At 46.4% G+C, this 15,397-nt stretch overlaps 1 protein-coding gene and 1 long non-coding RNA gene across 2 annotated transcripts; one reads left to right on the top strand and one right to left on the bottom strand.

Annotated features, from left to right (window-relative positions):
* Positions 1-3,884: 3,884 nt before the first annotated feature.
* IGSF23 (immunoglobulin superfamily member 23) lies at positions 3,885-15,003 on the top strand. Its single transcript, XM_020893157.2, has 4 exons — positions 3,885-4,011; positions 6,411-6,752; positions 10,733-11,002; positions 13,099-15,003. Exons 1-4 carry the CDS (start codon positions 3,948-3,950, stop codon positions 13,320-13,322), a joined length of 900 nt encoding a protein of 299 aa, XP_020748816.2. The 5' UTR covers positions 3,885-3,947; the 3' UTR covers positions 13,323-15,003.
* Positions 7,747-10,738, bottom strand: LOC139029843 (uncharacterized). Its single transcript, XR_011482083.1, has 2 exons — positions 8,702-10,738; positions 7,747-8,041 (listed from the first exon to the last, which is right to left on the bottom strand). It is a non-coding gene; the product is annotated as an uncharacterized lncRNA (long non-coding RNA).
* Positions 15,004-15,397: the final 394 nt, after the last annotated feature.

The raw sequence follows: 15,397 nt of genomic DNA, 5'->3' as shown, positions 1-15,397 counted from the left end.
GAACAATTTATTTAACCTCAACCATGTATCTCTGTTGCCTCATATGAAAATATGAAAATAATAATATCTACCACTTAGGGATGTTAGAAGGCCCAAATGACTTTTAAAAAAAAAATTTATTGGAGTATAGTTGATTTACCATGTTGTGTCTGTTTCCCAAATGACATTAAAAGATTGTTGTATATAATGTTTAAGGTCGCAGACTCTGGAGACTGGCCCCTGGACCTGCCCAGCCATCCACCAGCTGTGTAACCTTAGGTAAGTCCCTTACCCTCTCTGTTCCCTTGATTCCTGCTCTGTAACAGGGGAATGGCAGCACGTGCCTCAGAGGGCTGCTGAAAAGATAAATGAGCTAACAGATGTAAAGTGTTTACAGCAGTGTGCCATTCGGAGTTGAGTTCTCTGTAAATGTTAGCAATTGCTATGTCAGGATTATGTCCTCCAAGTAGGACTCATGTTTGTTTGTTTGTTTGTTTCCATTAAACTCTAGACTGTATTCTAATTTCACCAATTTTTCCATTAAAGTTCTTCTGTTTTGGGATGCAATCCAGATGACCATATCACATGTTGTTTCCATGTCTCCTGGGTTTCCTTTGTGACAGTTTCTTAGTCTTACCTTGTTTTTCATGGTTGTAAAGGTTTTAAGGAATACTGGTCAGATATTTTGTAGAACGTTTCTCAGTCTGGGTTGGTCTAAGTTTTTCTCATACTTAGACTGGGATTATAGGTTTGAAGGGAGGGGAGAAATACCATAGAAATGAAGTTCCCTTCTTATCACATCATATGAGGAGCTACATAATACTCACATGACATCACTAGTGATGGTAGACTAAGCTATCTGACTCTAATGAAAATTAGAGAAGTAACTTATTAGATATTACATCTCCCATTTGCATTCTTTCTTCCTATTTGAGTATTCAGTCCCTTCCCCAGGTTAACTACGGACTTGATGATGGTTTGTTATGATTTCTAGATATGTAATTTTTGTTACTTATTGGAATATAGGCAAGGATTTATTTTAGACTGTAAAGACATTATGTACATGATTGCTCCTGGCTCTCTTCTGGTTAAAAAAAAATTTTTTTTCATTGTGGCTGCAAAAAACACCTCATGATACAAAATTTTAAGGTAGAGTTAATTTTATTTTTGAGGTACAGTTCAGAAATGTTAAGTGTCTTCACATCACGAAGCAACAGACTGGGGCTCGTATTCTTTTGGTGACACACCAAAAAATTTACACCGGTTATGTGGAAAAATATGTTTTATATTCATCATTATGTTTTAATTTTCATTTGCATTAATATAAGTTGCATATTAGTATACAATTTTGTGAATGTTAGTGTTTAAAAACTGAGTTGAGCTTATTTTAGTTGAGCTGTTTTAAGGAAAACTATGAAGTAAATAAGTTAAAATGTATGTGGGTGTGCATATGGAAGGTATTATGATGTGGTCAGAGAAAGGCTGAGGTTTGTGAAACACTGACCTGCTAAATCCTCCTCCTCCCCCAGGGTCAATTAACCATCTCCTTCACAGGGCACTTCCCCTATCATCCTCAGTCTCTGCTAGATCCCAAATCATATGGTCTCAAAACTCTATTTTTCACTTTTTCTTTCAATCAAATTTCTTTTAGAGAGAAGTAACTGAATCCCAAATCAAACTGGTCTGGGAAGATCAATGGAATCATATAGACTCACGGCAATACAAAATGTGAAGTCAACATTAGTACCAACTTCAGGCACAGCTAGATCTAGGTGTTTAAATGATAGCCCCTAAAATTTCTATTCATTCTGCCTATGCTTTCCTGTGTGTTGGCCTCATTCCTTTACAGCCTCTCCACTCAAGGTAGAAAGAGGGCCCCAAGCAGCTCCACATTTAGATCCCTTCTGCTTAGCAAGCCCAGGAGAAAGCAGTGCTATATTTCCCAGAATTCCAGTAAAAGCCCTCATTTTGCTCCTCCTTGGCCTGCTTTGGGTATGAGCCCAAGTCTCAAGAAATTACTGAGGCTTGGGGCTAAAATGCTCTGATCGGTTAAGCTTGAGTCACAAGTCCAGCCCTCACTCAGTCACTGTGGTTGAAGCGTATAAAGTGCTCTGATTGGTCAGATCTGGGCTCCTCGGCTCCCTGGAACCAAGAGGAAGTTGGTTTCTCAAAAGAAGCTCCACTTGTTGTCACCTGGATAAAAGAATGTGAATACCGGTGGAGCAGAAACCACAGAGTTCTCGTTCATAGACGGTTATTAACCATACTGCAAATATTTGTTTATTACCCATCCCTGGTCCCCTGGCCTGGCTAGTTGCCCTAGCAGAGGCCTTCAGGAAAATCATAAACAAGGCAGTATGGTTAGTACCAGTAAAGACATAACCCTGTCACTTGATGAGGGCTACTTTTAGAGATTCAAGGGGAAGACTTTGTCCCAGGGTCGGGTAGAACCTAGACATCTCTGGGAGAGAAAAATAGGAACTTCTGAGTCAGATATGAGTTCAAATTCCAACACTTCCATTATTTCATTATTTCCAACATTCATTCTTTCATGCATTCACTAAAGGAAATTTATTGGGCATCCATGATGTGCCAGGTATTAGTACTGTTCTAGACCCTGGGACATAGTCATGAGCCAAACATGACTGAAGGGCTCCTCCTGTATCTGACATTCTAGCCAGGGAGGTGGATGTGGGAGATAAGAGACAAATAATAAACAAATGGACAAAAAAAGAAATGATTTCAGATTGTATAATAGTAAATATTATAAAGAAAATAAAGCAGTGTATCTTGCTAGCAAGAAGCAGGAGGGGGCTGACTTACAGTAGGTATTAGGGAAGACCTTTGTGGGGAATTACTATTTGAATTGATATTTGACTTGAGATTAGAATAATGAGATGATTATTATCCTCATCTCAGCCAGTCATGAGATGATTTGTGAAAGCCTCCAAGGAGTAGCAGTGCTAAGGCCCTGAGGTGGCTCACTCCAAGAACTGACAAAAGCCATTATGAATAGCTGTGTGGCATTGGGTGAATTTCTTAGCCTTTGTGTACTGCTGGAAAATGAGGATCTTCATACCAATCCCTCAAGGTACTATGAGGAGCCAACCAGAAAACAATTGTAAATGGCGATAACTGGCACCCAACGGTTGTTCAGTAAATCCAAGCTATTATTGGGTGGTATTATTACTAATTTGAGAAGGAAAGACTAGGCCTGGAAGGCCAAAAGGATGAGAGAAAGAAGCTTTGGTAGCTTCTCCTTCTAAAATCCAAAATTTAGGATATATAATATGAGCACAGCCGTGAGAAAGGGCTCCTGATCATGACTTGAGAACATCCAAGATACCAATAATAATCACTGTAATTAGCATTATTGTAATAGCCACAGACATTTTTTGAGTACCTATGACATGCCACTCTGCTGAGCACCTGATTTATGTGTGCATGGGCCCCTCTGACCCTGGGGAAGGCACTGTTATCAACACCCTCATTTTACAGAGGCTCAGAGTTAATAGTCTGGAGGTCTGGAGCAAAGTCAGGAGGCCAGCAAGAGGCCCAGCTCCCCGCCTACCTGATGACCTTTGGCCCATTGTTGCCTCTGATGTGGGGTTTCAGGGACAGTTCTGTCCTAGTTCTTCATCTTCACCATTCTCCCAGCCCAGAGGGGATGGGAAGGGGAGCCAGAGAGAGAGGCGAGCTCAACTCCAGAGCCTCTTCTCCAAAGACCCTTCCCCAGCCTCCTCCCCACCCACCACTGCCAGGAACCCAGTGCTAGAGAAGAGACTTCCCAGCTCATCACTGGAGACCAAGGCTGGGCACTGTGGAGGTGTGGCCAGGGAATGGGCTGGGCCTCGCAGGGGCGGAGCCACGGCTGTGTACTTGATTGACTGTGTGGTCTAGGGGACCCCACTCCAGAAGGGCGACCTCTTCTGCGCTGCTGCCTACGCCGCCGCAGGACAGAACGCGGCATGAGGTGGCCTCTGGGCACCAGCTCCAGCCACAGCCCCGCCTGGACAAGGCTGCTTCTAACAGGTGCGTGAGAGACAAGGGCTGCACTCACAGGTTGGGGACAAGGAGCAGACATCCCTGGGGAGGGAGAGAGTCTTTATCCAAATCAGAGACGCCCCCACTCTGAGTTCTGACTCTGGTCATGTTACAGCCCACGCAGCATGAGCAACCCACGCATAAGAGCTCTTGAAATCCCCAAGAGGCCCCTGTGATTGACCCCTTTTACAAAGGAGTAAAGTGAGGCTCAGATAGGGGTGGGGTCACTTGCTCAAGAGCAGGTGGCTGGCAAAGGCAAAATAAGAATTCAGTACCCCCACGCCAGCCCCTTTCCACCAGAGCACCCTGTCTGACCCTAGCTACCCATATCTAATAATAATTTTTTGATAACAATAACAATGAAAAAGTATAACAATCATAATAAAAAGAGGCTATTGTGACTAAGTACTTCTACATGTCAGCCTCTTCTAAGTGCTTTCATGTAGTAACATTTAATTCTTAACCCCAGAAGGCTAGAGTTACACAAGCCCCATTTCATAGAGCAGGAAACTGAGACACAGAGAGGTTATGGGTCCTCCCCAGGCCACATAGCTTGAAAGTAACAGAAGGACTTGACCCCAGATGATCTGGCCACCAAGACCACACTTTCCAGAAGCCACCCACATTTACCTCTTGGAGAGTAAATGAATTGCTTCTTTTTCCAGGCCTTAAAAAGTCCAGTTCTGTGTAATTTCAAAACTTCAGCCACAGTTGAGAACTTCACTTCTGCCCCAGCTCGGACCTGGGTCAGGCTGCAGTGAGGATGTAGTGGGATGTGGTGGGCCTTGTTTCTATGTCTCTCTGTGTCCTTTCTCCCCACCCAGAGGTCTGTGTCCACCCCCTCCACCCCCCAAGGCCATGGGTAGAGGAGAGGAAGGCAAGGAGGGTGCAGGAAGGTTTCAGACTGACTACTGTAGCAGTAAGGTGGGGACATGGCCTTCTGTGTGGCTGAGGCATGATGCTGAGATCTTCCTGGGTGGGGAATCTACCCAGCAAGTCGTCTCCAATGGGGCTTTTTGCCAGGACAGGCTCCAGAGATGCCCCCATTTGGAGCTCTGACTGGCTCCTTCAGCAGCATTCACACTGGCCCATGGGAAACTTGTGGACGTCTCTGTTGTCCCACCAAATGCAGGAGGTGTGGACCACATCCATCCTGCCCACTCCACCTCCATCTGTCACCTGAAGATTTACAGGCCTAAGTTCCCACAAACTCCACGGCACACATCTCCAGCGCCCCAAGAGGTTCCCTTGGAGCTCCCCCCTCACTTAGCAGGAGGTGGAGGAAAATCCCAGCCCCAGTGGGGACCTCCAGTCCCCCAGAAAACCTCATTCTGAGCCATCTCCTCTTCTCCATGAGCTCTCAGCCTTCTCTCTTGGCAGGGGTAGAGTGGCTGGTGCTGGCAGAACTGGTGATGGGTAACCCCTGTTAGCTGGGCTTCCCTGGTGGCTCAGATGGAAAAGAATCTGCATGCAACCTGGTGGACCCAGGTTCAGTCCCTGGGTTGGGGAGATCCCCTGGAGAAGGGAATGGCAACCCACTCCAGTATTCTTGCTTGGAGAATTCCATGGACAGGGGAGTCTGGCGAGCCACAGTCCTTGGGGTCGCAAAGAGTCAGACATGACTGAGTGACTAATAGAACAACCCCTGTTAGCTAGACCTCAGTTGGGAATGGGGAGTTCTTGGTGTCTGTTGTTTTGTTCTCAGCCTCTGGAAACTTTGGGGAGATTCTGCGGCAATGGAAGTCAAGTTTAACATTCTGCTGTATTTATATTTATATATAGTGATTCAAGGAACTGTTCTGGGGTCAAATAGGGAAAAACTGAATAGTGACTTTTTCTCATTTGACTGAAGGTTAGAAATGAAATAAAATAGCCATGCTCCAGGCAAGTAGGACTTCTGGAATGATCTCTATGGTTGTAGAGATAATATATATATTTTATATATATATATATGTTATATATTATTATATATTATATATAGATTTTATAGGTATTGTGTATATACATATACATGCAATATATATTGCATGTACATGCTAAGTTGCTTCAGTTGTGTCCAGCTGTCTGTGACCCCATGGCTGTAGCCCACCAGGCTCCTCTGTCCATGGGATTTTCCAGGCAAGAATACTGGAGTGGGTTGCCATACCCTCCTCCAAGGGATCTTCCTGACCCAGTGATCGAACCCTTGTCTCCTGCATTGGCAGGCAGATTCTTTACCACTGTGCCACCTGAGAAGCCCCTCCTTTCTATTTATTATCACCCTTGTCACATCAGCTCTCCACAGCACTCATTCTCACCAGCGCGGGAGGGTTGGCGGCTGGGGCAGCATCTTGCCTTTGGTCCCATTGCTCACTTGCTCTCTCTTCTCCCTCCAACCCTCCTACAAGGCACCCTGCTCACATTCAGCACCTGCTCTGACTCGTTGGAGCTGCCCTCCTCTGTGTCTTTGGACCCCTTGACCGAAGGAGCCGATGCCCACCTGCCAGTCCCCAGAAGCCTGGATGGGGTTCTTTCCACTTCTTGGTTCCGAGGGCATGAAGTCCGGCCAGAAGCCATGATCTTCTCTCCCGAGGGCCTCCCAGGGCCTGGCCACCCTGGCCGGGAGACGCTGGACAGCCAGGGCAGCCTGATCATCAGAAACGTGACGACTTTAGATGCGGGCAGCTACACGGTGGTGCTGGAAACCAGAGGGGGGCGCAGGAGCGCGACTGAGCGGATACAGGTCAAGGGTAAGTTCACTCCCCATGCCTCCACGGCGGGGCGGGAGGGACAGAGTTCTCAGTCCGCAGAACTTAGAATAGCAACTAATTTTTTTTTAGCTCAAGATTCTTGTGAACAGTTCTGGTCTCAGCTAATTTTAGCCAGGCTCACTCCAGAGTCTGCAGTCAGCCGGTTTGGAAGGATTGCCTGGGCACTAGTGCGGGATGGCCTTCATATGTCTGGCAATGGCCTGGCTGGCAGTTGGGGCGATGTCGGTAATTGGGCCACGAGCCTTCCCATCCTCCAGCCCGTAGCCTGAGCTCGTTCTCTTATCAAAGGAGCAAAAGCTGCAAGGCTCTGGAGGCCTGGGCTCAGAACCAGCCTGCCAGTACTGCCGCCATGTTTTATTGGCCAAAGTGAGTCACATGACCGGCTTTGCTCCAATGGGAGGGAAATAGGTTGAGGTCCATCAGTCTGGGCTTCCCAGGGGGCTCAGTGGTAAAGAACCTGCCTGCCAATGCAGGAGGCATAAGAGACCGGGTTCGATCCCTGGGTCGGGAGGATCCCCTGGAGGAGGAAATGGCAACCCACTCCAGTATTCATGCCTGGGAAATCCCATGGACAGAGGAGCCCGGCAGGCTGCAGTCCATGGGGTCACAACAGTCGGGCTCGATTTTGCAACTAAACCACTACCACCATCAGTCTATATATCTGTGATTTGAAGGCCAGTTCTTCTAGAAGCCTACTCTGCCTAAAGCGTGTGCAGACTCTGAAACCCAAACCACCTGCGTCGAGTCCTTGCTTCTTCACTTCCTAGCCACATCCCTTTGCAAAGTGACTTGCCCTCTGTGCACTTCAGCATCCTTCTCTGTAAAAATAGAATCATGGTAGACCCTCCCTTGTAGGAGTGCTGTGAGGAACAAACGAATTCATCCACACCAAATACCTAGAACAGTCCCTGGCACCTGTTGCCAAAATCTTGGTTCTCTGTGTGAGATGCCAGGTAAAAATACAGAGACAGGGTTTTGGAGGAAAGAGGAGTAGCTTTATTTCTTTGCCAGGCAAAGAGGGAACACAGCAGGCTACTCCATTAAGAACTGTGTCCCCGCTGGAGGGGGTAGTGAGGAGTTTTATAATCTTTATAATGGGGCTCATGGTCTGTCATATGTGATAAGGATCAAAGTAACGAAGGTCTTGTATTCTTCTTCCTTTTGTAGAGTTTCAAAACAGTCCTAGTTGACATCAGGCAACTCAGTGACTCCCTCTTTCTGTCTCCCAGGGTTGTTGGCCTGTTATCTTCTTTCTGAAAGGAAGAATGCTATAGAGGATTGTTACAAGAAGTGTAGGGGATCAGCCATTAAAAAGAATTCATTTGAATCAGTTCTAATGAGATGGATGAAACTGGAGCCCATTATACAGAGTGAAGTAAGCCAGAAAGATAAAGACCAATACAGTATACTAACACATATATATGGACTTTAGAAAGATGGTAACGATAACCCTATATGCAAAACAGAAAAAGAGACTCAGATGTATGGAACAGACTTGTGGACTCTGGGAAAAGGCGAGGGTGGGATGTTTCAGGAGAACAGCATTGAAACATGTATATTATCTAGGGTGAAACAGATCACCAGCCCAGGTTGGGTGCATGAGATAAGTGCTCGGGCCTGGTGCACTGGGAAGACCCAGAGGGATTGGGTGGAGAGGGAGGTGGGAGGGGGGACTGGGATGGGGAATACATGTAAATCCATGGCTAATTCATATCAATGTATAACAAAAACTACTGTAATGATGTAATTAGCCTCCAACTAATAAAAATTAAAAAAAAAAAAAAAAGAAGTGTAGGGGAATGTGAACCCCAGGTGCAGGGGGTAACTCACATAGAGTCTGAGAGTGGTTAAGGGATTAGCTTTGTAAAAGGCAGCAGGCCGTGCTACATGCTCAGTGAATCAGTAGCAGTTAAACTAGGATTGCTTACCTCTTTCAGGCCAGTGTATGCTATTTCCCCAGCCTGTTCACTGGTTCCTTATTTTCCTTCCTTATCAGAAGAGTCTCATTTCTGTCTTTGCTGCAACGCACAGAGCAAGCAAATGTTTGCCATGAGTATTTCAGGGGACTTGACCTCTTCGAGCCCTTGTTTTTCCATTAAAAGGATGATAACAAATTTGAAATCTACCCTGTAGGGTTGTTGTGAGGATTAAACAAATAAATCCAGTGGGTTTCAAGTTTTTTAAATCATGACCCAGTATGTTCATATATCTACACATCACAAGTCACTTGCCTTTACAAGTGTCATAAAATAACAATTATTGCTAAGTGTGATGCATTCTGATACTTTTACATCTCATTTCACATTTTAAGTGCTGATTATTCACTCAGTGTGCTCAGTCATGTCTGACTCTTTGGGACCCCATGGACTGCAGCCCTAAATGCTGATGACAACCTACTAAGACAACCTACTAAATGATTTCACCCAAGCATGGGTCTTATTCATAACATAACAAGCCAGTAATATAACGAGCTGTAGTTAACATGTATTTAGAATGGTGCTTGGCTCATAGTAAGAGTCCAATCTAGATGGCTATTACATCAATTCATTTTTTTTAAATAATTTTATTTATTTTTGGCTGTGCTGGGTCTTCATTGCTGTATGGGTTTTTCTCTAGTTGCATTGAGTGGGGGCTACTCTCTGGTTGTGGTGTGCGGGCTTCTCCTGTGGTGGCTTCTGTTCTTGCCAAGCACAGGATCTAGGTGCATCGGCTTCAGTAGTTGTGGCTCATGGGCTCTAGAGCACAAGCTCAGTAGTTGTAACAGGGGCTTAGTTGCTCTGTGGCATGTGGGATCTTGCCAGACTAGGGATCGAACCTGTGTCTTCTGCATTGGCAGGCAGATTCTTTACCACTGAGCCACGAGGGAAGCCCCTACATTGATTCTTGTTTCCACACCCGTGGGTTCTTTCTCCTCCTGCAAGGCTTAGCTCAGGCACCGCCTCCTCCAGGAAGACTTCTCTGAGCTCTTTGGCTGGATTGAAGTTTTTTTTCACTTTTCATATTGCACCAAATGGTAATCAGCTCCATATGAAGGTCCCCAGCAGTCACCATGACATCAGATCCAAATCCCAGCTGTGCCTCTCTCTCTCTGACCATGAGTCCTGGCCCTAAGACCCCCAGACCTCAGAGTCTTTCACCTGAAAAAAAAATAAAATAAAATAAAGAACTATGGTGAGGAGGTGGGGAGGGGAGCTTCCCTGGTGGCTCAGCGGTAAAGAATCTGCTTGCCAGTGCAGGAGTTGTGGGTTCCATCCCTGGGTCAGGAAGATCTCCTGGAGAAGGAAATGGCAACCGACTCCAGTATTCTTGCCTAGGAAATCCCCTGGACAGAGGAGCCTGGTGAGCTACAGTCCATGGGGTCACAAAGAGTCAGACACGACTCAGTGACTCAATAATAACAACAAATGGTGAGGATGATGTATGCTGTCTGTAAGGAGCCCTCCCAGTAGCCAATGGCCCAGGCCCCAAGGCTTGGAGGACCCCTTGACTATCACCATCCTCACCTACATCCAATCTATCAGCAAATCCTGTGGACTCTACCTGCAAAATAATCCAGAATCTAGCCACGCCTCCAGAAGTTCCTTGGCTTCTACCCTGGTCCAGCTGAGGGCAGGGGACCCAGGGTATTTATATGCCAGTCCACACTGGTCGCTGTGGGAGGCTCTGTGCCCACTCTCCAGTGCTTTGGCTGCTCCTTCCATGAGCAGAGCAGGCTCTGGCAGCCAGTGAATGCCCTGAAGCCACAGATGCAGTGTTGGCAGTCACATGTGCTGAGGACAGCTCAGCTCCATCCAGTGTCTGGATCAACAGTGGGCACAGACCAGGCCCTCCAAACATGTTGATGAATGAATGAATGAGCGAGTAAATGAATGAACAGATGCCTCTGTGGGGAACAGAGGAAGTGCCCAGCCTCTCTGAGTAGTCTCCACCCATGTGACCTTGCTCCCTTGTTTGCACAGCCACCTATGATGGGGTGCAGCTGGTGACATTCCCGGGAAATAAACAAGGTGTCCTCCGGAGTGACCTCAACTACTCTGTGATCCTGCAGTGGGCGGCTTTAATCACACCTGAACCTGTGCTACAGTGGACCTTCAACGGGAGACCTCGTGGAACTGGAGAAAGGCTGATTGTCCACAGGTTGTCCATGAAGGATCTGGGCACCTACTTATGCTTGGCCGAGAATAGCCAGGGAGTGTACCTCTCCCAGCCTGTGACTATCATGCTGCCACGTGAGTCTCCCACCCTCACCCCAGACCCCTGGTCAGTGGCCAGCTTTCCTGATACCATTGAGCCATTTTCTGTGAGCAATTCCCTATGAGACCCTTTATAGTCAAGATGACATCCCATTCTTTCATCCTCCTGGCAGAGTGGGGATTATTAGCCCATTTTACAGATGAGAAGCTGTGGCCTAAAGACTTGAATGCTAATGAAAGCTCAGGGCAGGATCTGGAACCAGCTGTCTGGGTCCTCCTGGCTCCAATCACTTTCTACTCTGTGAGTTTGAGAAGTCTCTTTGCCTCTCTGAATCTCAGCACCTGCCAGAGGAAAAATGAAGGTGGTAATATAACAAGTGGTTCCAAGCACAGGCTTTGGAATTTGAATTCTGGCTCCACTACTTGCTGGCTGTGTGATTCTGGGCCAGTGCCTTGACTTCTCTGTGCTTCAGTTTCCTCAGTATTCTGAGGAATATAAACTTGGAAAATAATAGTGCCTACCCCAAAATGTAGCTGTGAGTATTCAGTGAGATAGGCTGGTGAACAGCTTAAAATAGGGGCGCCTAGCACTATGGAACACTAGTGAGTGCTCAATACACATGAACTGGTATCATTGCTATGATTAGTATTATCCATATTATTATTACTTTTGTGCCTATTACCGGAGGCAAGAGTGTGTACAGAGGCTCAGGTGGCAATCACAAGATGAGCCAATTATTGGGATTAAAAAAAGTGGTTGGGGAACCAGTCAAAGTGGAGTTCAGTTTCTGCCACTGTGCCTTCTTGGCTGGGTGACTTAGGACAAGTGGTGCTCCTTCTCTGGAGCTTCAGTTTCCTCCTGTGTTTAACCAATGTGATCACGTAGACCTCTAGAAAATTGCTGTTAAGGAACTGAAATGGTAAATGCCAGAAGCTAGTAGAAAATCAGTCAGCTGGTGCTTTAAATAGCAGCAGTTACGTGCATGTTATTTTTAGTATTTCTACTCATAGAGTGGTGAAGAGGAGCTGCCTAGAGAAGAGGGGGAGGCATGTAAGCAGCAGGAATCACTTGAGCCAAGGTCCAGGGCAAGGAAAGGTTGGAGACGGTGGAGAGCCTGGCTTGGCTACATTCCTAGAGCTGCTTCCTCTCCCCAGCCATGGTTCAGTGGGAGGTTTCAGGATTTGATTTTAGATAATTTATTGGGAGAAAAAATATAAATCTTGGAGCACCTGGTGACCCTGATACACTCACTGAGAATGACAGTACTTCTAAGACCCCCTTTCCTTGTTCATCAACTGTTCAGGAAATGTTTATTGAGCACCTATTATGTGACTGGCCTTTGCTGGGCAGTGCTGAGGACAACTGGTAACAGAGACAGTCCTAGTCCTGCCATCACAGGACTTCCAGTGCAGTAGGGGACAGACCTGTCCACAAATAGTAATGACCAGAGTGGGCAAAGCTGGGGTGGGAGAACTCAAAGGGCTGTGAGACCCAAGGGGACGCCTGACCCAGCAAGGGAATCAGGGAGGGCTTCCTGGAAGAGGGGACATCTGAGTTGGTACTAGGACACATAGAAATTGTCCAGGCCAGGGGGAGAAAAATGGCATTCCAGGGGCACAGATAAAGGCTTGGAAGTAGGAGAGGGAAGTAGAAAATTAAGTAGAATCCAACAAAGCTTGGTTATAAATGTAGAGGGTAGAGAGAGATGAGACTGGCCAGATGCAGGTTCTTGAAGGTCAAAGTGAAGTCCTGGAAAGCCATGGGAAGGTTCTGAGCAGGAGAGGAACAGGGTCACGTGTGGACTTTACAAAGACCCCTCTGGGGACTTCCCTGGTGGTCCAATGGTTATGACTCTGTCCTTCCAATGCAGGGGGCACAGGTTCGATCCCTGGTTAGGGAACTAAGATCCCACATAACGAGATGTGGCAAAAAAAAAAAAAAAAAAGAAAGAAAAAGAAAGAAACCTCTGGCTTCTATGTGGTGATGAGATGGGTTGGAGAGACTGAAATAGGAGATCGGGGAGGAAGCTGGGGTGGAGACAGGGAGGATGGGGGAGGAGGTGGAATGGCAGGGCAAGTGGGGGTATTTAGGGAGGGTGTCTCCTCCAGTCTCTCCCCTTCTTGGTTCCCAGAAGCTGACGTGGAACCCACAGAACCTGCACCCATCTCTCGGAATCCCCCGCTCTCCCTGTCAGGAGGATCTGCCATTACTCTCATCGTGGCCGCATCTGTGGTAGGCTTGGTACTGGTTGGAAGCGTGCTCTTCACCTTCATCCGGAAGCTAAGGTACCTGCCTTCCCTTCCTCCCATCCACTCAGCTCCACAAGGCACAGAGCTCTCTCTGCAGCAAGACTGAAGCCAAACCAACAACCTTATCCCAGGGAGCATAAAGTTCATTCAGAGAGGATGACATAGACCCCCAATGTGCCCCACCTAACTAGTCAGTTCCCAAAGTAGCCCCAGGGAAACAAAGAGACAGGAGACAGTCCTGGAGCTGGGTTCAAATCCCTGTTCTGTCACTTACCCAAAGTGAGGCCATGGCAAGTCGCCACCCACCCTGGGCCTCAGTTTCAATTCAGTTCAGTTCAGTCACTCAATTGTGTCCGAGTCTTTGTGACCCCCATGAACTGCAGCATGCCAGGCCTCCCTATCCATCATCAACTCCCGGAGTTTACCCAAACTCATGTCCATTGAGTCAGTGATGCCATCTAACCATCTCATCCTCTGTCATCCCCTTCTCCGCCTGCCCTCAACCCTTCCCAACATCAGGGTCTTTTCAAATGAGTCAGCTCTTCACATCAGGTGGCCAAAATATTGGAGTTTCAGCGTTAGCATCAGTCCTTCCAATGAACATCCAGGATTGATTTCCTTTAGGATGGACTGGTTGGATCTCCTTGCAGTCCAAGGGATTCTCAAGAGTCTTCTCCAACACCACAGTTCAAAAGCATTAATTCTTCAGTGCTCAGCTTTCTTTGTAGTCCAACTCTCACATCCACACATGACCACTGGAAAAACCATAGCCTTGACTATATGGACCTTTTTGGCAAACTAATGTCTCTGCTTTTTAATATGCTGTCTAGGTAGGTCATAACTTTCCTTCCAAGGAGTAAGCATCTTTTAATTTCATGGCTGCAATCACCACCTGCAGTGATTTTGGAGGCCCCCCGCAAAAAAAAGGTCTCTCACTGTTTCCACTGTTTCCCCATCTATTTGCCATGAAGTGATGGGACCAGATGCCATGATCTTAGTTTTCTGAATGTTGAGCTTTAGGCCAACTTTTTCACTCTCCTCTTTCACTTTCATCAAGAGGCTCTTTAGTACTTCTTCACTTTCTGCCATAAGGGTGGTGTCATCTGCATATCTGAGTTATTGATATTTCTCCCGGCAATCTCGATTCCAGCTTGTGCTTCTTCCAGCCCAGCATTTCTCATGATGTACGCTGCATATTAAGTTAAATAAGCAGGCTGACAATATATAGCCTTGACGTACTCCTTTTCCTATTTGGAACCAGTCTGTTGTTCCATGTCCAGTTCTAACTGTTGCTTCCTGACCTGCATACAGGTTTCTCAAGGGGCAGGTCAGGTGGTCTGGTATTTCCGTCTCTTTCAGAATTTTCCACAGTTTATTGTGATCCACACAGTCAAAGGCTTTGGCATAGTCAATAAAGCAAAAATAGATGCTTCTCTGGAACTCTCTTGCTTTTTTGATGATCCAGAGAATGTTGGCAATTTGATCTCTGGTTCCTCTGCCTTTTCTAAATCCAGCTTGAACACCTGGAAGTTCACGGTTCACGTATTGCTGAAGCCTGGCTTGGAGAATTTTGAGCATTACTTTATTAGTGTGTGAGATGAGTGCAATTGTGTGGTAGTCTGAGCATTCTTTGGCATTGCCTTTCTTTGGAATAGGAATGAAAACTGACCTTTTCCAGTCCTGTGGCCACTGCTGAGTTTTCCCAATTTGCTGACATATTGAGTGCAGCACTTTCACAGCATCATCTTTCAGGATTTGAAATAGCTCAACTGGAATTCCATCACCTCCACTAGCTTTGTTCATAGTGATGCTTCCTAAGGCCCACTTGACTTCACATTCCAGGATGTCTGGCTCTAGGTGAGTGATCACACTATTGTGATTATCTGGGTTGTGAAGATCTTTTTTGTACAGTTCTTCTGTGTATTCTTGCCACCTCTTCTTAATATCTTCTGCTTCTGTTAGGTCCATACCATTTCTATCCTTTATTGAGCCCATCTTAGCATGAAATTTTCCCTTGGTATCTCTAATTTTCTTGAAGAGATCTCTAGTCTTTCCTAATCTATTGTTTTCCTCAATTTCTTTGCATTGATCACTGAGGAAGGCTTTCTTATCTCTCCTTGCTATTCTTTGGAACACTGCATTCAAATGGGTATATCTTTCCTTTTCTCCTTTGCTTTTCGC

This window comes from Odocoileus virginianus, chromosome 20, assembly GCF_023699985.2.
Source record: "Odocoileus virginianus isolate 20LAN1187 ecotype Illinois chromosome 20, Ovbor_1.2, whole genome shotgun sequence".
In the NCBI taxonomy this organism is placed as follows: Eukaryota; Metazoa; Chordata; class Mammalia; order Artiodactyla; family Cervidae; genus Odocoileus; species Odocoileus virginianus.
The sequence above is the reverse complement of the archived record's forward strand: the minus strand, read 5'-3'. Positions and strand labels throughout refer to the sequence as shown.

Excerpts from the sequence above, each read along its gene's own strand:
- IGSF23 (XM_020893157.2), top strand. The coding sequence starts at position 3,948 with ATGAGGTGGCCTCTGGGCACCAGCTCCAGCCACAGCCCCGCCTGGACA. Across the intron at positions 4,012-6,410 it reads GACAAGGCTGCTTCTAACAG|GCACCCTGCTCACATTCAGC; the intron begins GTGCGTGAGAGA and ends CCCTCCTACAAG. Across the intron at positions 6,753-10,732 it reads TGAGCGGATACAGGTCAAGG|CCACCTATGATGGGGTGCAG; the intron begins GTAAGTTCACTC and ends TTGTTTGCACAG.